This window comes from Papio anubis, chromosome 2 (assembly GCF_008728515.1).
Source record: "Papio anubis isolate 15944 chromosome 2, Panubis1.0, whole genome shotgun sequence".
Classification (NCBI taxonomy): domain Eukaryota; kingdom Metazoa; phylum Chordata; class Mammalia; order Primates; family Cercopithecidae; genus Papio; species Papio anubis.
In genome coordinates, this window is record NC_044977.1 from 60,121,984 (window position 1) to 60,148,349 (window position 26,366).

Below are 26,366 nucleotides of genomic sequence, written 5' to 3' on the forward strand. Positions count from 1 at the left end.
GAATATTTAATTTTATTTAATTGCATTTAATAGCCATACATAGCTAGTGACGATCATGTTGGAGAGTACACTGCTAGGCAGTGTTGTAAATCTCACCAAAGGCACTTTCTCAAATAGTAACACTGGTTATTTTTCCTAGATGGGAACTTTAAAAAGAGACCTTTGGTTATATCCAGTTGCAGTGACCTCCTACCTCTTGTCAAAGGATCTAAACCATACAATACATGAATCAACATGCCTATTTACCTCTGGGGCAGCACTCGCTGTTCTTTACGCTGGCTATGTTTGGGTCCCAGGGGTGGACACCGTGCAAGTTTCCTCCATGCCCTTCCTAGACTGGCTCAGCCCCCAGAGAGGAGGAACTCTGGTTGGATTGTTCAAATTCTAGCACACTTGATTGTGTCATAGTCCTGGGAGGCAGTGATTTCAAAAGGGCTATGGGTTACAGTACAGTAGAGGCACAAGCCTCTCTTCTTCCTCCTCAGAGGTTGGAGAAGTCAGGTGAGGCCCAGGATGCAACGTGCTCTACAAGAAGAGCTGGTTCGAGCTCTCCCAAAACCTTTGTTCCCTGATACAGCAAGTGAGGTGACTCAGGTCAAGTTGTAGTGGGAAACTCTCTTAGAGGTGAGACAGGTTCCCACAGTTCTGCCTCCATAAGTTCTGGGGGGTGTGTTCTTTAGACCAGTGGTTCCCAAATCTATGTGGAGATCAGGCTGGTTAACGTACTGATTCTTGTCCATAACCCAACCCCATTTAATTGGAATTGTGGTGTGGGGTCAGTGACCAGAACCTGCACACAAGCAGCTCCCCCGACGATTTTGGTGATTGCAAGGATCAGGGATCACCGCTGTCATCTCCTGCTATCAAGAGCCTGCCTGCTTCATATAGTCAAGTGGACTATGGACAAGTGCTTCTTTTCACTGAAGGAAGATGATCTGAGGTGTACATCTGGGTCCAGGAGGGAAAGGAGGAGTAGACAAGGAGGCCTCCTGACAAGAACTGAGTTCTAGGCTCCAGGGCCACCCAGCCTAGTTCACCAGAGTGAAGACACTGGGTCTGCATGGAAAGCCCCCAGTAGTAACAAAGCGTTCCTGCCTTTGTGTCGATCACTCCCTAAGGAAACCTGAAGAGGTGGGTGGCTGGCCAAGGGCAGGATTTGAGAGCTAGGGCATGGCTGGTCACTTCTCTTTATCATTTAAGATCTACTCATAACTCGTTTTCAGTAGATTTAGAATCTGGAGTCAGAAGAACATATTCCAGTCCTTCTACGATCCCTCAAAAGCTAGGTGACCTTGTTCACACCTCTTAAACCTGATCGAGTTTCAGGCTTCTCCCCAGTGAGTCAAGGAGCTCAATGAGATAATCTCCAAGGTCCTTTTCTCCTCTGAAATTCTGTATCACAGACATCTAAAGCTTGCCTTTTAAGGGCTCTAGAGGACAGAGCTGGCCTTTCAGTCAAGCTCCTAGGCATTAATGAAAAATCAAAGATATTTGCTCACATACACTGGCATGGTTGGCTAATCAGTGAAATGATGTGTTTTATTAGGATAGCCCAGAGACCTGAGACATCAGGTCAGAACACATTCTTGAAAAGTCTCCATCATGAACATTTCATATTGCCCAAAGGAGTCTGTCCAGTCTTTAAAATCTTTGTGCCAACACTGATATTGAACTTGTGCATTTCCTCATTAGCAAAACAAAGCACATCATTCCTTACTGCTCAAAGCCTGTAGAGAGAAGTCTGTGTTCTCTTGGACTCTAAAAGACAGTACATGTACAAATGGACCCACAGGCTCAGGGACTAGACAGATTAGGATGAAAATTCCAGCTCTGCCACTGGTGGCTGGAAAAGTGACACAGCCTCTATGAGCCTTATTTCACAGCTCCCCATTTGCAAAATGGAGATATACCAATGACTTTGCAGAGGCTTTGTTTTTTTGTTTCTTTCTTTCTTTCCCCCAGAGAAAATTATAAAGTTTTATTGAAAGAATTTAAGTCACATTTTCAATATAACAGCAACATGTGTGGCTTCAGTTTGTCTTCTTTTTAACTTACGGCTGCCCAGCACCTGCTTCTGTAATTTTAGCATTCTCTAGATTAGGTGGAGTCTCCCCTTTCACATGATGGCCATCTCCACACTCACAATGCATCATGACACCTTTTTTTTTTTTTTTTTTTTTTTTTTTTTGAGATAGCTTGCTCTGTCGCCCTGGCTGAAGTGCAGTGGCATGATCTTGGCCCACTGCAACCTCTGCCTCCTAGGCTCAAGCCATTCTTGTGCCTCAGCCTCCCAAGTAGCTGGAATTACAGGCATGTGCCACCATGCCTGGCTAATTTTTTTTTTTTTTTTTTTGTATTTTTAGTAGAGATGGGGTTTCACCATGTTGGCCAGGCTGGTCTCAAACTCCTGACCTCAAGTCATCTACCTGCCTCGGCCTCCCAAAGTGCTGGGATTATAGGCGTGAGCCACTGTGCCCAGCCACATGACACTTTTTTTTTTTTTTTTTTTTTAAACACAGATCTGATTGTAGCGCCCTCCTGGGGAAAACTCTCAAATGGTTCCCCATTGCTCTGGGGATGCAGCCCAGACTTCTCATAAGGTTGGTTGATAGGACCCTGTGAGACCAGGGCTGCCTGCCTTTCCCTTCGGATCTCCGTCTGCAATGAACTCTAGGCCCTGAGCCTTGAAGCCTAGCTTAGCCCCTCCGGATCACCTAGAATCTTCCCACCTCTGGGCTTTCGCTTGCTGTTATTCCCTACGTCTGAAAAGTTCCTCTTGCTAGTCTCTACCTGTTTCATCCCTCTGCTCTTTAGGGTCTGGGTTTAGATGGCATTTCTTCAGATAGGCCTCTGTGAGCACCATGATCTACAGCAGGTCTCTCTGCTGAACTTTCTTATGATGCCTCCCACCTGTCCTCGTTAATTCGTGATGAATGAGAGTTGCTCAGTGTCCTCTTCCCCACCGGACCACAAGCAGCAATAATGACTGTCTTGGCCATGGGATGTCCAGCACCCAGCTCAGGACCTACCCTTGTATCTCACACAGTACACACTCATATTTCTATTGCTCAGATGAATGAATGCACGCCAGCCCCAGAGCAGGGCATTGCACACTAATGCCTCAACACAACCCCGTGCCCAGAGTTTACTCAGCTTTTACCTCTATCTGTGCCGTGTGCTTGGCATAAAACTCCAGAGCTTCATCTCCATCCACTTGGCCACCAGGTTTCAGCATGCTCTGAAGTTCTTTGTTATGCCGAGCCAACTAGAATACAGGGACAGAGATACAGGAGGTTGGTGTCTCTTCACAACAGGAACACAGAAACTCCTTTCTAATGTTGGGTATTAAAAAATGCATAATAACCAGCAGCAAGCCGAAGGGCAAAGGTGCCACGAGGCTTGCTCCATCTGGCGTGCTGTGCACAGGTGCTATTTTGGGAGCTTGGTAGAAAAGCATGGAAAGCTTGTGACCACACATGGTTCCACTTTCCCCCGATGTCATTAGCCAGGCAGGAAGGAGATGGGGCTTTCTGTGTAGCCTAGGGAGCCTCCATTCGGAATGTTCAGACACCTTCTCGGTGGCAGATGTGGTCATGGAAGGGAAAGGGGGCAGGAGACTGTTTGAAATTCTTTAACCAGTGGGTGGTAACAGGGACCCACCAACCTCGGGCCCAATATCATCACTGTTGTGTATCTGGTTCCCATACCTGAGTTTAAAAGAGGTGGACGGGACAGGAAACACAAGGCCCCAGCAGGGTTACAGCCTGCTCCTACCCACCAAAAGCTCAAGGCACATCAGCATCCAAAAAGAGAAAGGCTCTTCAAAAACCTAGCCACTTGGAAAGAGAATTATGAAATATGGCATTCTGGTGCCAGGGCATAAAGTATTGCTGTATCCCCAAAAAAGGAAATAAAAGGAAGTCATAAGGACAAGTTCCCACAGATTTCCAAATGCAATATGCAAGGAAGCTGAAGTTTATTTCTTTAGATTGTTAAGACAGGCTCATCAATATTTATAAAAGCCTAAGACTCCTTTCAACTGTCTCCAGACAGAGTCATAAACCATCCAAGTGTCACTGCTTGGGGGTGAATGCTTTTAAGAAACACGGGAATTTCCAACTACATGACCCTATCACTGTGGAAAAATGGAAACGTCCTGGAACTCTGCACACTGGGTCAGGCTGCCACAAGCACCTGTGAGCCGCAGTCTCAGGAGTACAGACAGTCCTAGGTTAAAGTCATAAAGGAAAAGCAAGACCAGGGGCACCCTCCAGTTTGGAATTTTGGACCTATAGGGAAGCAGCACCCGGAGGAGGCACAGGAGAGGTGATACCTGATGAGCTAATATGTAGATGTTGTGTCCCACGTTCCTGGGGGACGCCGCTCCATCCTCACCGTTTTCTCCATCCTCAAATTCCACTTCACCTTGCATGTAGGCTTTCTTGATCACTTCCACCTGCAACAAGAGCCAAGAGAACAAAACTCCTGTTTCAAGGAAGACCCACACAGGACTGGATGGACAGCACGCACGCTGGCTGTCTCCCCTCCCAGGGAAAAGGCTGCTCTGCACTCTCTCCTATCAGGCTTGGATACAGCCTCAGAATCCTTCATGACACTGGCACAGGCAGTCAACACCAATCCACCTCTCCTGTCGTGAGAAACGAAACTCATTCACTCTACTTAGACCAAGAGACATGCTGTGGCTGGTTACTGCCCTTCTTCTTTACAAGGGAGCAATGGCTTTCAAGTGCCTTGAAACAATAAATATGATATGAATGCAGGCTACAAGCCATACTTTTCCTATCTCAACATTTCCTCCCACCAACTCTCCCTACTCCCAGCCCTTTGCCATTTCAGGAAAACCTAATAAGAAGTCTATTCGCATTGAAGAATAGCTGGTGAAACTAGTTTTTCATTTTCCAAATTTTCCAGGTCCCGCACAGCCTACTCCAAATGAAAATAACAGCATGAACTAGTATTACCTACTGAGTACCTACTATGTGCCAAGGACTGTGTCTCAGTGTTTAACATTCTTTCAAAAAAATGTAATGATCACAAACATTTATAAGGTATCAGAGATTCCCCTTCTTTCTTTGAGACAGGGTCTTGCTCTGTCACCACTGTCAGGAGTGCAGTGGTGCAATCATGGCTCATTATAGCCTTGACCTCCCAGGCTCAAGTGATCCTCCTGCCTCATCCTCTCAAGTAGCTGGAAGTACAGGTGTCCATTACCATGCCTGGCTAATGCTTTATTTTTTTGTAAACACAAGGTCTCACTATGTTGCTCAGGCTGGTCTTGAACTCCTGGACTCCAGTGTTCCTCCCACCTCAGCCTCCCAAAGTGCTGCAATTACAGGTGTGAGCCACTGCACCTGTCTCCTTATTTATTTTTTTAGTGGATGAGGAAAGAGTTAAGGAGATAAAATAACATTCCTAAAGTCACAGGTAGTGAGCTGGGATGTGAACTTGGCTCTATTACCCTTCACAGCTGCATGACTTGGCTCCCAGACGACCACACACTTGGCTCATCTCATGGTTTGAGCACATTTCTCAGACCATTTCTGTGCCTGTCTGTTCCCTCAAGTTTCTGTCTCCAGTTTCTTGAGAGCAAGGACTGGGTCTGCTCATATCTGAATCCTTCCCCTAAGACCCTCCGCAATGCCCAGGACAATGTAGGGTGTGGCCGACATTTATCAAATGAACACATCATTCATGATTGAATCATTTAAAGAAGAAGAAGAAAGAACCTTCAACCTCTAATTTGCACTAAAAATTATAATTTTCTTTGATGATTCAGTGGGCATTTCTGCCTCCCCCCATTGCCACAAGGCCATGCCCATGAATTATTTGTCATTATCTAATACCAAAGGCCACATATTTCAGTACTGACACCAAGTCAGGCCCTGGAAGTAACGATGGAGACAAGAGAGCCTCACTCTCTGAGCTCGTTTCCCTGCCAATTCTCTCCAATACCAAATCGAGCAGACAGCATGTTGCACGCGATTTGAGGCCAGGAGCATACACACGTATGTATGCACACATGCATGTACACAAACGTTCTATTTGGATTCCTAGAACAGTGTTTGTTCCAGGAAGCCTGACTCTTCCTATGAGCCAGAATGATGTTCTCCAACCACCAGGGGGCTGCCCAAGAGCCGGTGCCAGCCACCGCACTGGGTGTTGACATTTTTCCCACCTGAGATAGGTCAGAGAGCTGGGGCATGTTCTTGATTCCTGGGAAGCGAAATGGGGTCCCTGCGTAGTCATTCCATCCCTGCTCAAGAATGACAAGCCTTGCCTCCCCAGTGACCCCAAGTTACGTAAGCTTGTTATGTAAACTCAGAGAGGCCTTCCATCTCGGGCTGAGAACTTACTCCCTGACCTCAGAGATCAAAGAACTGGGCTGCTCTTAACTTTATTTAAAAGTGTATATAAAGGGACTTTTGCCTGGCCCCCAAGTGCACATTCAGGTCACGAGGAGGCAGAAATGTTTTGGTGCCCTCATTTAAGTCTGTCAGTTACAGTTTATTTGCGTGGAAAAAAGTCCAAATAGAGAGCTCTGCCCTCAACTCATGTCACTGTCTCTGAAAGCTGCTCGTCTCACAGCCTGCAACACTCTCTCAACCTGCAAGTCACAGCCAATTGTGACTATCACCCCTCAAAAATAAACCAGATCATGTTTTCTTTAAAAGAAACAAACAAAAAACCCAAACGTCAGCAACCAAAAAACACTTCTGTAGCTCAGACTCTTGGCACCAAGAAGAGACATGAATTCTTCAGCATTGGACAAAGATATGGCTCAAATACCAGCAGCAAACGAGGAAAGAGAGGAAAAGGAGCTTCCGTTCACTAAGGGTGTATCAGGTGCTAGGCACTGTGCTAGGGCTTGACATGAATCTTCTCATCTAGTCTTCAAAGCAACCCTCTGGACTAGGTATTCTTATTATTATCGTCCTTTTATGGATCAGGAAAGTACAGCTGAGAGAGGTCCAAGCAGGCGCCTAAGGTAACACAGCAAAACAGGCAGAGCTATGGACTTGAACTCAGGTCTGCTGGGTTCCGTAACTACACTGTCCCCCATGAGGGAAAAACAGGGAGGGAGGCTTCTCCACGTGGTTTGCGCCAAAGGGAGAAGGTAAAATAGCACGTATTCAATGTCATATAGGTTGGTACAAAAGTAATCGCGGTTTTTGCCATTACTTTCAATGGCAAAACCATGATTTCTTTTGCCATTGAAAGTAATGGCAAAAACCGCGATTACTTTTGCACCAACCAAAATATTTCACTTCTCTCTCAGTCAGAGGCCTGAATTAAATGTTCCCTTTATACTTCTGACTTTGGGAACCTTCAAGAAAGCTCCAGGAAGCAGATCCTCTGCTCTGTCCCACATATCACTGCAATGCTCCTTGGTGCTACCATCAGATCCATCACCCAACTCACCAGTTCCTTGGGCCTCATGTTATAAAGTATCCTCTCTGCGTTTTCACTGTCGTGCCTGCTTTCCATGATGGCCAGGAGTAACTTCGAGGCATTGTTCTAATTGGAGAAACAAAGGGAGAGGAAATGTAGAGGGGCTGCTTGGGGGCCCGGCCTGAATGCAGGTGCCAACTGACACATGTGAGGCATCCTGGCTAAACAGACGAACATTTCACCCCATGAGGAAGCTCGGGGTCAAGTACATCAAAAGCTATCTGCGCCAGGCAGAGAATGTCCCCCTTCAGACCCCAGATACATGTGTAGAATCTGACTTGGGACAAAGAGGCACATATTTTTTAGGGCACATGTGTTATGCCCTAATGTCAGCTGGTACAAGTCCCAGAAGAAATTGGGAATTTACACATGGGTGCTTATCGATACACTGTCACCCTCATGGTGACAGCGGTCAGGAAGAAGCTGCTGCTACATAGATCCATGCTGCCTTCAGGGCAGGGCCTTGCAGGCCAGAGAAGACAGGTAATAAAGGTAATTCGTCCCTGTCCTAAAATATTTCTATTAGCTCTCATAACCCCTAATATAATGAGTACATCTGACACTAGTTAACAAATGTGACCCAAAGGAACAATATATGCAGGCCAAGCCACAATTTCCCATTACATTGAAAAACACCCATGTTCGCACCCCACATTCTGTACTTCCTGGCTTGACTTCGTTTTAGGCCCTGGGTCTATGATAATTTGTATGCTTCTTTATGTACAGGGCTTGAAAGTTGTCTTTTTGTTTTGTTTGTTTTGGTTTTGGACAGTGTGAGCGGTCTTATTTCTTCCCCTAGCTTAGGTCACAGCAGTTGAGTCAGGATATCATGCTATCACAGGGTACCAATTTCTATAATCATCCACATATCACTGAATTAGTTGAAAAAGTCACTAAAATGCTGACCAGGAACATATGGACTTTGTTTATTTTGGACTTTCTGAGGAATGGTAGCCAGGTATGAGCTTGAATGTGTTAAAATTAATTCTAAAACACAATTTGTCAAAAGGATTTAAAAATAACAGAAAAAAGTCCATTTAAACCACACCCCCAAATCGACTGTTAGTGTGGACTCTCAGTTCTAAATAGTAAAGAAAAAATAAATGCCATTCCCACAGGTTTCTGTGTTCCCATCTTTCCTAATGACCTTTCCTATGACATCCTTCATGCAATGAATACAGCTCAGCCTTTCAGCCAAAACCCTGTAGTTCTAGGCTCTTTCATGATAATGATGAAGTGCTCGCTGCTGCGGATGGCACACAGAGGACAAATCTCAACATGCCCTGACATGGGAACAGTTAAAAAGGAAATGTGTCCAGAAAGGCTAACATGTTTTGAAATATACTTTAGAAACCTGATGCCTGCAAGTTCAATTGTTAAAACTGAATCATGGGATTCTCTGAGAATCTTTGGAATCCCTACACAGAAGCGAGGATTTTTTCTGGGTATACTTTAGAAGTCAACATCAGGAATGGTATATCAATTTCTCAAATATCCAAAAGGCCAGCTTGGAAATGCTGCAGGTTTAGCACCCAGAAGTCACGATTTTCACTCCGTTAAGCTGTTTGAATAAGAGGGAGTCCAAACGTCAGTGGGGCTTCCACATCAGTCACCTGCAGTCCCGCATTTGTACACAATTCAGAGAAGCTCAGCAGAGGCCTGCAGGCACATTTTTGGTTTGTGTAATTTTCCTTATTTTAAACCAACATTAATGACCACCCTTCTGCTAAATCAGTGACAGAGAAGAAAAAGGTATTTCCTTGATTAAATAAAAATACATGGTGTGTGTGTGTGTGTGTGTGTGTGTGTGTTTGGTCCTAGATAGGCTTAGTTGTACTATTCTTCAACTGGCCCTTTTCCCTCAAATGGGGAAAAATCAGAAACCATAGAAGGAATGGCGTTTCCATTGTTTCTCTGTTTGTGACTTTCAGAACCAAGGCGTTTAGTACTCGATGCTGTTGGAATTGATTTCTCAGCTTTGAGCAAGGAATCTTCATTCCATGTGACCTAACATTTCAGAAGCTCCTATCCCCTCATGAGACCCTTATGTGGAAGAGAAAGGGTGAAGTTCTGCATCATAGTCAGCACTAGCAACTTGGGTCATTCATTCAGTTTAAAGAACTATCTTTAATATTTAGTCTCATGACTAACTGACCATGTACATGTGCCAAGGCAAAACACAAAAGCGACTGTTTACAAATGACTGTCTTTTGCTTTTAGTTCCTACTTGCCTTCAGTTCTAACACAAGGTCCATCCTCTTCTTTCCCAAAGGATTGATATCATTGAGGATCAGGGCTGTGATGATGTCAATGCCATTGGATTCATGAGTGGCTATGCAGTTCTGGGCAAAGACACACACAGACATTTACACAAATGCTGGTCATAAATCAGACGTCAAAGGCCAACAGGCTGAACTGCTATTTCAACACAATGCTTACCACTCCCAGTAATGTCTCTAGGGGAGAGCTGCAAATTTTCCGTGAGAAAGTGGTAAGAATAAAAGACAGATGAAAATCTCTAGTTTCAGAATTAACAGTAAACAGTAGGAAAGTCCCCATGCACTGTAACTGATAAATTGGTCGTGTCTAATCCAAATCATGCAGCACAGTTGGCTTTTGTTCTTAAAGGAAAATATGGTGTATGACTGATTCTGGGTTCTGAACCCTTTTTCCCCTTTCAAGGTGTGTTCCATTCTCTCTAAATCACTCTTTTCGTATTTTGTACTTTAGCTTAAGGCTTAAGCTTGGAAAGCAAGTTTCCTGTTTAAGGCACACAATATCAAAATTAATCATCTGCCCCCAGGTAACATCTCTGTTTGCAGCACAATCCACTCTGATCTGTTCCTTTCAACAGGCCTCTATTTGGCAGAGAAGCAAACTTGAGGTAATAAGGAAATTCACTTAGATGTCAAATAAAGCCTTTCCCCATGCCTGTTGTATTTTTTTGTTCCTTTTCATTTTAACTAGGACTACACCATCTGCTTCATGAGGGAACCGGGAGAGGAAAGTGCATCTCACAAAATGCTATTCTCACATTCACAGACAACTGAGACCAGGTTTTTAATAGACAATGAGTTGTCTCTTATAAACCGTTCTCCTCTGAATGAAGGGCCTGGCTCCCCAAGTCATACAAGTAACCTTACCTGGCTGCTGGGTTTAGCACTGACCATTTGAAAGCTCAGTCATCCCTCTCCAGTCAGGATGAAGCTATAATTTGGGATTAAAAATCATACTTGGCCGGGCACGGTGACTCAAGCCTGCAATCCCAGCACTTTGGGAAGCCGAGGTGGGTGGATCACAAGGTCAGAAGTTCGAGACCAGCCTGGCCAATATGGTGAAACCCCATCTCTACTGAAAAAATACAAAGATTAGCCAGGCTTGGTGGCATGCACCTGTAGTCCCCGCTACTAGGGAGGCTGAGGCAGAATAATCCCTTGAACCCGGGAGGCAGTAAGCTGAGATCATGCCACTGCACTCCAGCCTGAGCAACAGAGTGAGACTCTGTCTCCAAAAAAAAAAAAAACAAAAACAAAAAACAAAAAAACATACTCAACCTGGCACAATGCAAAAACTCACAAAATCCTTAAGATGCCATGTATAAGCAACGACTCTACTCAAGACAAGAAGTTACTGGGTTGTACTCCCAAAATATACCTCTTTGAGAGACCAAAGTCAAGACTATCTCGTCTTTCTTTTCCCTGAATGTCCATGATGTTTAAATCTCAACTATAAATGTCCTTGTATTACTTTCAAGCTGTCTCACGTGTAGTAATTTTCTTCTCTCTAGCTAGGCTTAAACGTCCTTCGAGTAGTCACTCTTTGAAATCCCCTAGTATTTAAAATAGATCACTGTCTTTTGGTTCTCATTTAACTCTTGCTTTATTGCCTACTCCTAGAAGTCAAGTTGAATAGTTGGACATTCAAACCAAATCAAAGGAAGCCAAACCTAGGCAAAGAAAGAGACCACAGACTGCCCCTCCAATGCCTTTCATTAGGAAGGTTCTGAAGTATCATGAAACACCATGGCTATTTCTCAACTGCTGGAAGACAGCCTCCTGTCCTACTGACTCCCTAGGCCAACGGGCACAGGCTTCGTGATGTCTGAACTAGTTTCTGTCAACATTTCTAAAATAGGACACTTTTTTTCCCCATCCCAAAACAGAAATTTAATTACCTGGTTCTCATGGCAAGGTCCTTGACAGTATTCGGTCAGACTTTCCAGGGTTTGGTTGATAAGTGCTACGTTCTTTTCATTTATATACAAGCCCAGAAGACCAAGGCCTCCGGTTGTGCTTCCACAAATACAGTCTAGAAACTGCAGCGTCTCACATACCAAATTGTAGTTGGTCTTGTTATTTTGGCAACGGAGGAAGTTCTGCAATTGAGTAGTCCCCAGGTTAGGGGAGCAAAGGCAGAGAAAAGAGGGAAACGTTATTCATCCTGCCATTTTGATAGCCTCTCATAGGCTGGTAATTATACAGAGAGATGCCACGTGGGAGAGCATGGAAGAGTCAGTGTACCCCCCGCCACCACGATGATAAGCCCACGGACTTGGTGTACGGCAATGGCCCTCAACAATGCAACCTGCTCTCCAAGGTGTCAGTATATGGAATGCAGTGCAGTTGACTCCTGTCATCTTTTTGAGTCCTCGTCTCTCCATTCACTTCTTACCCCTTCCTCACTCCTGCCCACCCCAGCTTCCATCAGGTGTTAAGTTCAGAGGCATCTGACATTTCCAAGGGCAGTGGTTTTGTTTAAAGATGATGGTGTGGTCTGAGTGCTGAATGCCTGGAGCCCAGCGCTGGGGACGGTTCACCATAAAATGGGGGTGTGATTAGCTGGCTTACTCCGAGTGCCCTGTGGAGGGAGCCTAGATTACTTGTTTGACCATTTCTGTGATTAAGGGAAGGAGTGAGTGTGAGTAAATGTGTGTGTGCTTATGCGCATGTGCCTGAGCAGGTATTCTCCAGGTGAGTTCCAAAGGTAAACAAGAGGCACAGATAGGAGCAAGACACTTCCTCAACAAAATTTAAAAAGCCACATTCGCCCAACTTGAGAAATAGAGTATTTTAATGAGGAGATTTTTTTCAGAGGCTCCAGTAATCTGTTCTTAAAAAGAAGCAAAAATTAATTATGTATGTTCTCTTTCTCAGTTACCAAAGCGACATGGTTACTGTAAAAACTGGGCAATATGAAAAGATAAAATGGACATGATCTTTGACCCAGTAATTTCCACTTCTATGAAGTATTCACTTCTACTCACAAAGTCTGTATTGGATGTTCACTATAGTACTGTTTGTGACAGTGAAGAACTGGAAACAACCTAATTGCGCACCAATTGAGGAGTAAATAAATTACAGTATATCTATATCATTTAATATTATAAATTAGGAACACTGAGTAGATCCATATGTGCCAATATGGAAAGATCTCTAGGATACACTGTCAAGTTTTTTCAAAAAGGCATATAGATTAATATCTAACAAATGTTCCCATTTCAATACATAGAAAAGGACTAAAGGATACAGTCTAAACCAATAACCAATTCTCTATGGATGAAAGAGAGGCAACTCTTGTAACTAAATACTTACATTCATTTCGTCTTTATAAAAAGGATATATCCACATATTCCTTGTGTAATTAAAACATTTGTAAATGCACAGGTTAAGAGCTGGTAACCAAGTTCAATGCTTGACTCATCACCAAACTAACCGCCTCCTTTTTCCCCACTACAACTTAACCCAAATCCCTTTTGCTTCATAACAAGTTCAGGTCCAGGTGGGAGGTGGAGGGAGAATAGATGATTTGGGACTGTGTGGGCTCAACTGTTTCTCTAAGGGAAACCAGAGGAGGATTTCATAGCCATTTCTGCCTTGCTCCAGCTCCTCAGGGAAGACACTACCTGTGTGAGGGCTTGGCTCAGCCCCGCTCTGTGCAGGGGCGCAGGAGGAGTGTTTGGGACAACTCTGGAGAGGGCCTGGCTGTCCATGGCTGAAATTCACAGCAAGGCTCTCCTAGCCCATCTGCCTCTCAAATTTCTGTTACTGCTCCCAATGAATTTAAAAAGGCATATAGATTAATACGTAACAAATGTTCCCATTAGAATATATAGAAAAAGGACTTAAGGATGCAGTCTAAACCAACAACCAAGTCTCTGTGGATGAAAGAGAGGCCACTCTTATAACATCTGAGCGGCAAGTCTTATACCTTATAACATGTCTCTCAAACTTCTGTTACCACTCCCAGTGAATTCATTTCATTTAATTCTGATTATTTCAACCAGTATTTACAACACACTTCAAGCACTCCTCATTCTCTGCCTGGCCTCTGGGCTCCTACCAGGCAATGCCCTCTGCCTGTTGCCCTCAGGGCCTCCACCCTGAATGACTCCTCTTCCTTCAGGATGTGGTCTAAAGTCACTTCTAGGAAGCTCCTCCGACCCCTGAGCCCTGCTCCAGTGAGATGGGAGCACTGCGCGTCGCCTCTTCCGGCCCTCCGCACCCTGTGATGTGCATACAGAGGGGCCGATCAACTCACCAAGGACCACGTTGACAGCGCTGGGTGCCCAGCAGCTGGCACAGGGACTGGCACCTACCAGGTGCTTTGCAAACACTGGTTGAAATAATCTGAACTAAATGAAATGAATGGAGGGAAGAGGACCAGGAAGTCCTTGAGGCTAGCTGGGCCCACGTGTTTCAAACTCCCCATGAAGACAATGGCTGCCCATTCCTGAAAGCCTCTCCCATCTTTCATGGCTTTCAGAGTGTCTGGACGGAATCTGTCCCAGACTCAGATCCATTTCCTCTGGCCCTCTCCATAAACAGAGGCACGCTGCTCGCTACGAGGCACAGGGAACTCCTTCTCAGAGAAGAGAACTCCCCTTCAGCATGTACCACCCTGGCTTGTCCAGGCTAGAGAAATTCTGCCCTTTTTGCAGTCTTCCTTGGAGGGTCTGGGACCAAGTTGAGATGGGTGGGTTAAGGAAATGGAAGACTTTAAGTCTGTGCTTAGACAGACTTTGGCGGAAAGAGAGCAGGACCTTCATTGCCCCAGGGGGAAGAGCAAAGCCAGCTTCTCAGGGGAGGGCCCCCAAACACATGCCAACTGGCTGAAGAGCGGTTTTTCCCATCACATTTCTGACCACTGTAAACAAGGCTTGCTTAAGGCAGCAACTGCCTGTTTGGCAAAGTGAGACTTGGTGACTTTATCTCTTCTGAACATTTACCAACAGGAAAGTTAAGGTTATAAATATGACAAGTGACTCCGGGCAGGAGCCCAGAGGTTGCTGCTGCAAAAGGCCAGATTCCTTCTCCCTCTGCGCTGACTCTGAGCTGCTTTACACCAGGAAGCCGAACACTCTCTCCTTATGAGAATGCCTTCTCCTTCCGTCCGATCCAAGGGGAATCCCGGACACAGTGACCCACCCCCTGTTCTGGGATATTGCCACAGAATGGCACTCAGAGTGGCTGAGTCCTGCTGAAAACTATTTTTTGGAGAAGTGGATTTCTACACACAATAATTGTATTGCAGCAAGTCACTACCTGAGAGAGTCTGATTTTGCAAGAGTTTTTAAGGATGATTCCAACCTCCATCCTTGTGAACCACTGGTCCAGATCACGGGCTTCTAACTGGGCCCTGCAGAACCCTGGGGGCTCCGTGCAATTCCTCCCTGCCATCCCAGGGGTCTCGTAGGTGAGGGAGCACTCTAGTTTCCACTCTGAACAGGGCAGTTTTGCTCTCCTTTGCAGTATTTAGTGTATTTCTGCATAAGATATTCAAACAAAGGATCCTGTGCGCCCCCCGCCCACCAAAAAGTTTAAAAGCACTGAACTGGATAATCTTTATGATACCTTCAAACATTATGTTGCTAGGTCTTTTTTTTAAGTTAAAATATGTTAAAATATACTATACACCCCAACACCTCACAGCACTGTTTCCCATAGAGCAAGGCACTGAGAAACGAGTTTTGGAAGGACTTCATTAAAAGGTGCTTCTGTCCATGGGGTTCCCAGGACATTGGATTCAAAGGAGAATTCTGCAAAAAGCTAAGCTAAAACTAAAACTCTGAAGACTTCCAAACAAGAAATGATGGACCTCTGCAATTAAAGCCTTACTCTGCTTCCACAGTGGAAGGAAGTGGGTGTATGGGCGAGGGAGGGAAGGTTAGGGAAAGAGGGAAGGCGGAACAAGCCCGTGCCACCAGAGCTAAGCTTGGGAACAAGCACATTAGCACTACCCCTCTGACACTCATGGAGGGATTCTACTCCAGGCAGTCTTGGGTTTCATCAACTTAGAACTCAGCAGATGCCAGCTGCTCTAAGAGGCCTTCTAGGACCTGCATTGGGTTGGTTCCTCTCCTCTAAGGAGTGGCTGGTTCCATTCAGTTCGAGTGGCTGCTACCCTAGACTCAGCTCTGTGAAGGCAGGGGTGAGGTCCTGTTACCATGGATGCTGCGCATAGAGCAGGGATTCACTGATATTGATTAAATGACACACACATGCCTGGGCATCATCTCAACCTACTTCCCCTGTGGACCCCAAGGCTGGCAGAGACCAATGACACCTGCACAGGGGAATAGTACAGGGGCACTGATCACCATGCTCTACCCAGAAACAGGCCCCAGCATCAGGGTGCCCCCACTCCCATCCACAGAGGTGCCAAGCTGAGCTGCTCAGGCTTAGTCCTCTGTGGGTCACTCACTCCCCCTTTGCCTGAACCCTGTGACTAGTGGTAGGGTTATGGAAGGTGGAGGGTGGACAATGTCGGGGAAATAGTGGCCTACAGATAGAAGTTATCAGCCAGTGAGATGGTTACCAGGCCCTGAGCCTTTGGGGCACATAAGTGCTTTGCTCCACCCAACTGGACTGCACAGTCCTGGCAAGAAAATCTAGGGCTGAGGTGTTCTAAAGCCCAAAAGAGGAAAGTCTGAGCAACTGACAAGAAAACTAAGGAAACTGATGGCTGAGATCCCACACTCAGATGGCAACAGGGATCAAGCAGGGAGCACCACAGGCTGAAATGGGCCAGGCACCAAAGAAAAGAAAGAACCAACCTCATCTGGAGGGGCCCCCACTAGCATGCAAGCCACATGGTACTGTGGGTCCAGCCTGGCCGACAGTGGGGTGTGTGTGAAATTCCTTCACTTTCCAACATGAGTCAGATCTGGCCAGGTGATGACCTCAGATCTCAGATGCTTTTTCAAAGTTGAGGCTCTTCAACCCGATTGAAAATTCAAACAACTATAGAAGGTATTAATGTTGCAGGTTTCTCTCAATTCCATTTCACAGTTTGCCTTACTGATTAACAATATAATTTCTTAGCTAATCCAGGCATAGGATCTGTGGCAAGTTTTAAGTGAGAGCAATTCACTGTGGCAATACCAACTGTGTAGCCACAATCAAGGTGTGACAGGCATCAAGTCACCTGGGGGATAAGGTCAGCCAGGTAAATATTTAAAGGCTGCGCCTTCCCCTGGCCAGATCTGGACTAGCATTATTTCCTTTCCATACCCTCATAACCCAACTACACAGAACTACCATAGCTGACTGAAGTGTCTTAGGAGGAAACATTCCATCATAAGGAGATGTTCAGATGCCTGGGTTCAAGTCCTAGTTCTGCACTCCCTGTGTCCTCTGCACCTCAGTTTCCTTCTCTATAAAATATAATCATACAAGCAACACTAAGGATCCAGGATATCATAAGTGCCTAACGAACCTTGGCCATGGTTATACAAAAACAACAACAAAATGAACAAACGATTTCTGGAATAATCAGTTCAGCAAAGATTTCTGAGCACCTCTTTCTGTAAAACACTGAAAGGCAGCCATTTCCTTTATTCAGTCAACAAATATTTAATCAGAACTTTCTATGTATCCAATTTTAGAAATCTAAAATATTTAATTATCTAACCATCCATCCATCCCATTTTTACCTAAGCACCTAGATGTCTAACAGTGACAGACTACAAGACACACACATAAACAGGCACATACAGACACTTAACAAATACATATGGGGCAGGCACCTATGTTGGTGCACAAAATGTGGTCTCTGGCTCTGTGGAGACAGCAGGAAGACAGACAAGGAGACGCATCACTGACCCAGGCTTTTGCATCAGAGAACTTTGCTGATCTGGCCAGGCCTGGTGGCTCAGGCCTGTAATCCCAGCACTTTGAGAGGCCAAGGTGGGGGGATCACTTGAGATCGGGAGTCCGAGACCAGCCTGGCCAACATGATGAAACTCCGACTCTACTAAAAATACAAAAATTAGCCAGGCATGGTGGTGCACTCCTGTAATTCCAGCTACTCGGGAAGCTGAGGCAGGAGAATTGCTTGAACCCAAGAGGTGGAGGTTGGAGTAAGCCAAGATCATGCCGCTGTACTCCAGCCCGGGCGACAGAGCGAGACTCCATCTCAAAAAAAAAAAAAAAAAGAAAAGAAAAGATAAAAAGAAAAAAGATAAAAAAAGAACCTTGCTGAATCCTTGGCTCAAGCAATCTGGCCCAAGTGAGAGGTGCTGAATCACCAGAGGAAGGCAGGCCTTGGCAGCCTTGCCCGAGCTCCCTCCATGCCCCCGCCCCCAGGCCCTCACCTGCAGGTCTCGGTTGTGGTTTTCGCACAGGAGTTGCAGGAAGCGGAGGATGGGCTGCATGATGGTGATGACCGCGCTCATCTCCAGGTCGTCCTTGGTCTTGTCGGCAGTGGCCTGGGTGCCCTCTCCAGGCTGGTAGTGGTCGTCGGGATCAGCCTCCCTCCTGAAAGTGGTGAAGGCTTTCCTGGTGGCAGCAGAGGCCTCCAGGAGCTGATCCCGGACCTCTTCTGTTATCTGTGTTGTGGGCTCTTTAGCTAGAAAGCAAGCATAAGGCATGAAAGGCTGCAGAGTCCTCATGGTCCCTGTTCACCACTCCAAAGGTGACACTCAGAAACCTACATTCCTGTATCTCCTACAGATCTTCAAAGTTGGCAAAACACTCCAAGAAGTCACAATCTGCTTTCAGTCCTCAGACAGGATTAAAACTGAGCCACGCCCTGCCACCTTACTTGTGGTGCTACCATTTCACCTATGCATGTGATATGTTTTAGAGGAAAAGCCTTAGTACAGGTTCTGTCAACCTCAAAAATATAAGGGTCTGGGCCTCAGCTTCCTCATCTTTAAAATGGGAGAGCATTCATGAATAATATCTCAAGAAAGTTCTTAAGAAGCTCAACATAATGCTAATCACAATTATTATTGTCATTACGACAACAATAATTGTGATTAGCATTATGTTGAGCTTGTAACTGTCAAAGCACCATGATTAAGAACTTTGTGTTATTTTATCTCATCCTCAGAATAACCCTGTGAAGTAACCATGGCATTACAGTTAGCAGCATTGACTCCGCAGCCAGACAAGCTCGGTTCAAATGCTGGCTCCACTGCCTTCTAGCTGCATGTCCATAATGACTTAATTACCCTCTCTGTGCCTCAGTCCCCTCGCCTGTAAAATGGGGATAACTCAATTTTATCTATCTTGCAGAGGTGACATGAGTTTGAAATGAGTGGAATTGTAAAGAACTTTGAACAGTCAGCACAGTGGCTGGACTATAATCCCAGCTACTCAAGAGGATCACTTGAGGCCAGAAGTTCAAGACCAACTTGGTCAACATAGTGAGACTCCATCTCTACCAAAAAAAAAAAAAAAAAAAAAATTGTTTTAAACATTAGCCAAATGTGGTGGTGCATACTTGCAGTCCCAGCTACTCAGGAAGCTGAGGTGGGAGGATCATTTGAGCCCAGGAGTTTGAGGCTGCAGTGAGCAATGATCGTGCGACTGCACTCTAGCCTGGGCAGCAGAGTGAGACAGAGCCAAGATTTTGTTTTTAAAAAAGAACGTTGAACAGTGCCTGATTCCTAGTAAGCATTTAGCAAATGGTAGCCATTCTTCTTTTTCTTCTCTTTAGCTCCATTCTAGACCAGCTGTTCTCAGCCAGGGGTGATTTTGCCTCCAACCCCACCCAGGGGACAACTGGCAATGTCTGGAGACATTCTGGGAGTAGGGGTATGCTGCTGGCATCTACTGGGTAGAGAATGTATATGCTGCTAAATATCTTACAGTGCACAGGACAGCCGGACAGCCCTGTAACAAAGAATTCTCCAAATGTCACTTGTGCTGTGGTTGAGAAACCCAGTTCTAAACTTGAAACATGAGGCTCAGGGTGCTTAACTTTCTCAAGACCACCTGACTCCAACACCTGTGGGTCTACCCACTCCCCAGTACGACTTCTCTTCTGGTGAGATACTGGATAAAAAGCTTTATAAGCTTTCCAATACCTCAGAAAACAAAAGAACATTATCTGACAAAGGACTGACACCCAGTTTTAAAATACGTATTTCCCTCAACTTTCTCTAACATTAAATATAAATCACAGGAAAAGAATATTCATGGATCCCTTGCCAATAAAACCCTAAGCTTGACCAAGAGGAATGTTCTTTATTAAACAGGAAGATCCTTCTGAGCAGCAGGGCTTCAGCTCAGGTCACTGAGGAAGAATTACGTCATAACCAGGCTGGCTTTTCTTCTGAAAGCTCCCATCATAATGCATTTTAGAACACAGAAGTAAGGAAAACAATGAAGGAAAACAAGGACTCCTCCGTTGTTCAAGGTCCAGCTGACTGAAGACTGAAGAACATTTACCTTTTTTCCGTGATGGGGCATCTCTGTCTACCTCGTCGTCTTTCTTTTTATTTCCCAAGTCACTGGTGTTCACTGTCACTGTTGCTTTGATTTCTTGCTGGGCCACCTTCATCCGGTCATAAAACACCTTAAAGAATTTCTCTGACTTCTTATCTTCTGTCAAACGGCAGAAAAAGGAGTGCTGCAAAGGAAAATCCATGGATTGTGAACACTGTAACTGACCAGAAACTGCACCCCACTCATGACACCAAAACCTAATGAAGATCAGAGCCAGTTGCAAAAGTTCACACATGATCTAAGTTTAGGTCAACGTTAAGGACCACTCCACACACTGTAGTTCTCTGGGTTCTAAGGCCTGAGGTTTTCAACACAGAGTCTTTGAAACAAATTGCTGTGACTGGAACAGACACATAGGCTTTGGGAGCATGTTGGAGTGTCATAGGCAGACTGTTGCCAACTAAGAACAACTCCCTTTCACCCTTGCACACACGCAAAACAACACTGTTAATAATGAAAACTGACTTTTTGGGGGGGGATTACTGCAGGGGCAATCATTTGTTTAAGGGCTTCTATGCACTCTTCCCCTGGGAAGAGCCCTAACAAAAATATACACATGAATAAGATATGCTGCCTGTGCTCATTAACAGGTTAGGATGACACGTCCATAAATCAGACTAAATTATGTTAAGTAAAAAGTGCTCAGGAAGCTACACAATTATATTATAGATGCTCAGAGCTGGTGAGGATGACACTATGCTATAGTGATTCTAAAATCTTCAAGAAAAAGGTCATCTTCAAATCGGGTCTCAAAGGACAGGTAAGAGTGGTTAAATGAAGAAGCTCAAAATGAACAGGTAGCTCTCCTCTTGGATACACATTTGTTTTTGGACCCACTGCAAGCAGTAGTATACACTGTTGATGGAAAAACACAATATGGTGTCTCAACTTCATTTATGAGTATTCGCTTTTCACCCCTTTGCAAACACCACACTGTTGTAAATTATTTACATAAAAATACAATACGGTCATTTAAAAAACAAAGCTCCAAACAATATATTTGCTTCTTCCAGGGGATCTTCTGCCAATTTCAAATCCTTCCATTTGGAAAGATGGCACTTCCCTATAGAAGGCAGTCCTAGGCTTCCAAACCCAGAAAGATCTTAAATCTTATCACCTTCTCAAAGCCCCCTAACTCTTGAAACTTACCCATACACACACCCCAATGCCTGATTCAGCAGAGCCCTAGGGAACCACCACATTTCCATCATCAACATGCAACTTCAGCTGCTTTGACTCTTCCAGCCATCGACTCACACACTTTGTGGACAAACATCTGTCCCGTCTGCCTACAATGCACTTCTTGGTCGTGCCCTTTCTCTTCCTTCTAACTGTTCTTGTTTACCTCTAGTTGTTTTTTACAGCACAGGATGCATCCTTCCTGCCTGTGCTCCCTGGTTTGTTTTCTCTCCAGCCACTGCCAAATGCCAGGACACAAGTTACCACCTCCCCTATGCTTGGCCTTGTCACCCTGCGTGTCGCTGAGGCCTTCACGATTCCCACTCTGGAACGAAGGTAAGTCTGTAGTGTCCTCCATTGCCCTTTATTGCCTATTTTCTTTTCTTTTAGGTTTCCTGCTATTTCATCCATCCATCCACTCATCCATCTACCTACTCATCCATCCATCCATCCATCCATCCATCCACCCACCCACCCACTCACCCACTACTTATTTTTGCATTTGTCACGAGGTGGGCACTATATCAATTATAAGAGAAGTGAGCAAAAACGAGCCTAGACCTTCCACCCATGAAATTGACAGTCTCAGGAGGAAAACACACAGTAATTCAACAAACACCATAATAACTATTTACTAAATAGCCTTTCATCCCTACAAAAGTGACCCAGGAGGCTGCTGGTAAACAGTGCTGTGGCAGACACTCAATGCCACTGCCCTATTCTTATATTCCTGGTTCTTCCCCTGGCTAGGGCTCCTCATCTTTTGGGCCCACCACCAATGCCACCTGCTCAGTGAGGCTGCCCCTACAGCAGCTCCCAAGCCTACTGCTTATTCTCCATGCCCCGTTTTATCTTCTTCACAGCAATCGAGCCCTCTGAATTGCACTGTCGCACTGACTGTTCACCTGCTTACTGTCTTATGCAGAGTGCAAGCCCTATGAAGGCAGATGCCTCACCTCAGTGGTTTTCAGCTGCCCCCAGAGCTCCTAGAAGAGACCCGGCACACAGAAGGCACTCCATGATTATTTGATAAAAGAATGAATATAACCCAACACTTTATGGCTCCCCATAACTGGATGCCTCCCTCCCCACAGTTGGATCCTTTTTATATTTGGTGGACATGACAGAAATAAATCTCCAAAATAAATGAATTCTAGAAAATTGCTCAAATAAGAGAAAGCAACTTTCAATTGTTCACTTCTTTGAGAGCTCTTGCACCCTCAGATCAACAAAAGAGACAAAAAAAATGGTGGGTACAAAGAATGCAACCTGAAGCCACCTAATTATGGTGACTGAATTTCCCACCAAGACAGGCCATCCAACATCTCACCCATGTGGGCTCACAGGGGACTGCCTGCTAAAGCGGAGGCGCACCAGAAGGTGGCCGTGCAGGACCATTCGCTTCAGTTGTATCCCAACCCTGTTCTTGTGGCACAGAAGCAGCTTTAAAAGCATTTTGGACAATCTGGTCATTCAAGGAAACAAAAGCCCTTCAACTAAGTAAGCAAATGAATAAATAAAGCCCGCCATCTGTCATCTGATAGCAGCGCCACGCGACACACACAGATAGCCTGCCACAGACCGCACTGTCTGACGGCCAGCCAGGTGACCCAACGGCTGTCAACCGCGAGGGTCAGGGTAAGGGAAGCTCTTATGAGATGAGGCAGGGCCAGGCACTGAGAACGCCACACTGCTGTGTGTGTTTGCTTTGCATTACTGATTCCAGTACTCACTTGCTCACAGGTTCGAAGCAGCTTTATCAATAGAATGTGCTCAATAAAATAATAAAAGGGATAATAAGGTCTAGAAGACACGCGTAAGCACAGAAGATCAAAAAGAGAATAGGTTGGGAACTGGAGAATGGGGAATGAGGATTCAGAGGAGTCCCAGGCCGGGCTCTGAGGTCAAGCTGAAATGAGAGGTGTGCTCAGTTACACTACTCTTGGTATCAAAAGGAGAAATATAACCAGTGCCTCAACGGAAGGAAGACATTTCTTTTTTAAAATTCTGTTTTAATAAATTTTTTAAATTTAAACAACTTTTTAAGTTCTAGGGTATCTGTGCAGGATGTGCAGGTTTGTTACAAAGGTAAATATACGGTGGTTTGCTGCACCTATCAACCCACCCATCACCTACATATTAAGCCCAGCATGCATTAGCTCTTTTTCCTAATGCTCCCCCTCAACCCCCGCCTCCCCCAACAGGACCCAGTGTGTGTTGTTCCCCTCCTTGTGTCCATGTGTTCTCACTGTTCAGCTCATACTTATAAGTGAGAACATGCGGTGTTTGGTTTTCTATTCCTGCATTAGTTTGCTGAGGATAATGGCTTCTGGCTTCATCCATGTCCCTGCAAAGGACACGATCTCATTCCTTCTTATGGCTGCACAGTATTCCACACTTTATGGCTGCATAGTTTATGTACTACAATTTCTTTATCCAATCTATCAGTGATGGGCATTTGGGTTGATTCCATGTCTTTGCTATTATGAAGAGTACTGTAATAAACATATGCATACATGTAACTTTATAACAGAATGATTTATATTCCTTTGGGTATGTACCCAGCAATGGGATTGCTGGGTCAAATGGTATTTCTGGTTCTAAATCTTTGAGGAATTGCCACACTGGGAAGGCGTTTCTTAACAGAGGAATTAGCAGGGCAGACTTTGCAATCAGATTGCCTGGGTGTGAGTCCCAGGTCCTTGACCCACTGGCTTTGTGGCCTTGGGCACACTGCCCAGCCTCTCTCAATCCACATGGAAGGGCTGCCACGATGCAAGCCAAGTGCTCAGTACAGTGCAAACTGATGGTGTTAATTTTGTTTTTCTACTACCATTACATTAGTAGAATGTGAAAACCCCAAGGTGAAGGTAACCCTGTGAGCAGCTAGGACACGATAGCAAGGTGACAGCTATGTTTCCAGAGTCGGAAAGGCCTGGATCTCAGCTCCACCACTTACTAGCGAGGGTCACCTTAGGAAGTGACAATGTCTCCGAAACCCGAATCTTCTCATCTGCAAAATAGGTAACAATCGTACTTCATGGATGGTTATGAAGGCTCAGTGAGATCACCACAGTAACACGATAGCTAACACTCACTGACTGCTTTCGAGCTACCAGGAGCTCAGGCAAACCTTCACATGTTATCTCGCCCAAAAACCCACAGAGCTAGTTACAATGATTATTCCTTTGGAGCGCTGAGGGGGCCCTGAAAGATAGTACACATCAAATATTTTAGCACAGCCCCAAGATACCCAACTACGAAGAACGCAGTCTCCCCAGGATGCCCAGGTGAAGACAGCTCTAACAGGGAGGACAAGCAAGGGCTTAGGGTGTAAGTCCCCTGACTGAGAAGCCAAATAAAGACACTCCAAGCCGGGTGCTGGGGCGCACACCTGCAGTCCCAGCTGCTCCGGAGGCTGAGGCAGGAAGATCTTTTGAGCCCAGGAGGTCAAGGCCTACCTGGGCAACATAGTGAGGCTTCTGTCCCAGTGAAATAAAAAACTTAAAAAGGTACCCCCGAAGGAAGAAGTGGGGTTTCTAGAAAAGAAGCAGTGGTATCTGTTGCGAGAGTAGAAGTGAAACATGATGGTAGTGTGGGTAAAGAACTAACATACTTCTCCTTAGAAGGGGCATACCCTGGGAGTGACAGGAGGCAGAGGGGTGGCTGTCCCCAGGGAGGGCCTTCTGGAATTGCTGGCTGTGGTTGCTGGAGGCGTTCACCTGCCCCCTCTGGTACCTGGTGTGACCTAGACTTAAAGACACAAGAGCCCTCCACACAGTCCCAGACCTGTTCATTAAGCCTCTTTCTGTAATGATGCAGGGTGTGGGTGGGGAGTGGAGTGTCCTCCTCGGGACTGTCTCCCTACGGTTGGTGGGAGCTGAGAGCAGAGGAGGTGGGTGCACAGCCTCCCCGCCCCAGGCTCCTGAAGCAGGGCCCCTCTATACACGACAACGCCTCCCTCTCTCCCCCTCCTCCGAACCTCTTTCAATTCATCCCTCTTCACCCTGACCAAGAGCAAATCATCAGAGATTTTACTTTTTCAAACTCTTCACTCCACCCCACCTGGCAGATGTGAGGTAGCCCTTCAACATAAACCTGGCCCAGAACAGAAAACATCAGGTGATGGTGAGAGAAATCAGAATGATAGTTGCTAGGCACCCACAGTGAGCTGGATACATGTGGTACATATAAAACATGGAATACTACACAGCCATAAAAGAGATTGAGATCAGGTCCGCTGCAGCAAAATGGATGCAGCTGGGGGTCATTTTCCTAAGCAAATTGATGAAGGAACAAAAAACCAAATACTACATTTTCTCACTTGTCAGTGAGAGATAAACATTGGGTACTCACGGACATAAAGAGGGGAAAAAGAGACACTGGGTAGTACTTGGGCGGGGGCAAGGGTTGAAAAACTCTTGGGTACGATGTTCATCACCTGGGTGATGGGATCATTTGTACCCCAAACCTCAGCACCACACAATATACCCAGGTAACAAACCTGCACATTTACCTCCTGAATCTAAAATAAATGTTCAAAAAAAAACACCAAAATGGTGGTTGCCTCTGGGAGGTAGGGGGTTGTGAGTAGAAAAGGACTATAAATGGGAATAAGACAACTTTCTGGAAGAAAAGAAACGTCTTGATTAAGTCGGCACTTTCACAGGTGTGGTAGACAGAATGGCCTCCTCAAACATGTCCATGTTCTAGTCCCTGGAACCTGTGAAAATGCTGCCTTATGTGGCGAAGGGGAATTAAAGGTGCAGATGGAACAAAGGCTGCTAATCTCTGACCTTAAAGTAGAGAGATGAGCTTGGATTACCCAGGTGGGCCCAACATAATTACAAGGAGCCTTCACAGTGGAGGCAGGAGGCAGGAGAGGAGGGTAGCGAGAGGCAATGTGAGAAGGCCTCCACTCACCATTGCTAAACCTGAAGATGGAGGAAGGGACCACAAGCCAAGGGATGTGGGTGGCCTCTGGAA

At 45.5% G+C, this 26,366-nt stretch overlaps 1 protein-coding gene across 13 annotated transcripts in view; it reads right to left on the minus strand.

Annotated features, from left to right (window-relative positions):
* The window catches only part of ITPR1 (inositol 1,4,5-trisphosphate receptor type 1), a 354,333-nt gene that overhangs the window by 60,536 nt on the left and 267,431 nt on the right, over positions 1–26,366 (minus strand). For all 13 annotated transcript variants that reach the window (XM_009200308.3, XM_009200306.3, XM_009200305.3 and 10 more), the window contains 7 exons: positions 20,145–20,325; positions 18,062–18,315; positions 11,645–11,845; positions 9,702–9,812; positions 7,441–7,536; positions 4,334–4,456; positions 3,161–3,265 (listed from right to left, as the gene is read on the minus strand). In XM_009200308.3, coding sequence (XP_009198572.2) covers positions 3,161–3,265; positions 4,334–4,456; positions 7,441–7,536; positions 9,702–9,812; positions 11,645–11,845; positions 18,062–18,315; positions 20,145–20,325 — 1,071 coding nt within the window. The remainder of the gene's footprint in view (positions 1–3,160; positions 3,266–4,333; positions 4,457–7,440; positions 7,537–9,701; positions 9,813–11,644; positions 11,846–18,061; positions 18,316–20,144; positions 20,326–26,366) is intronic.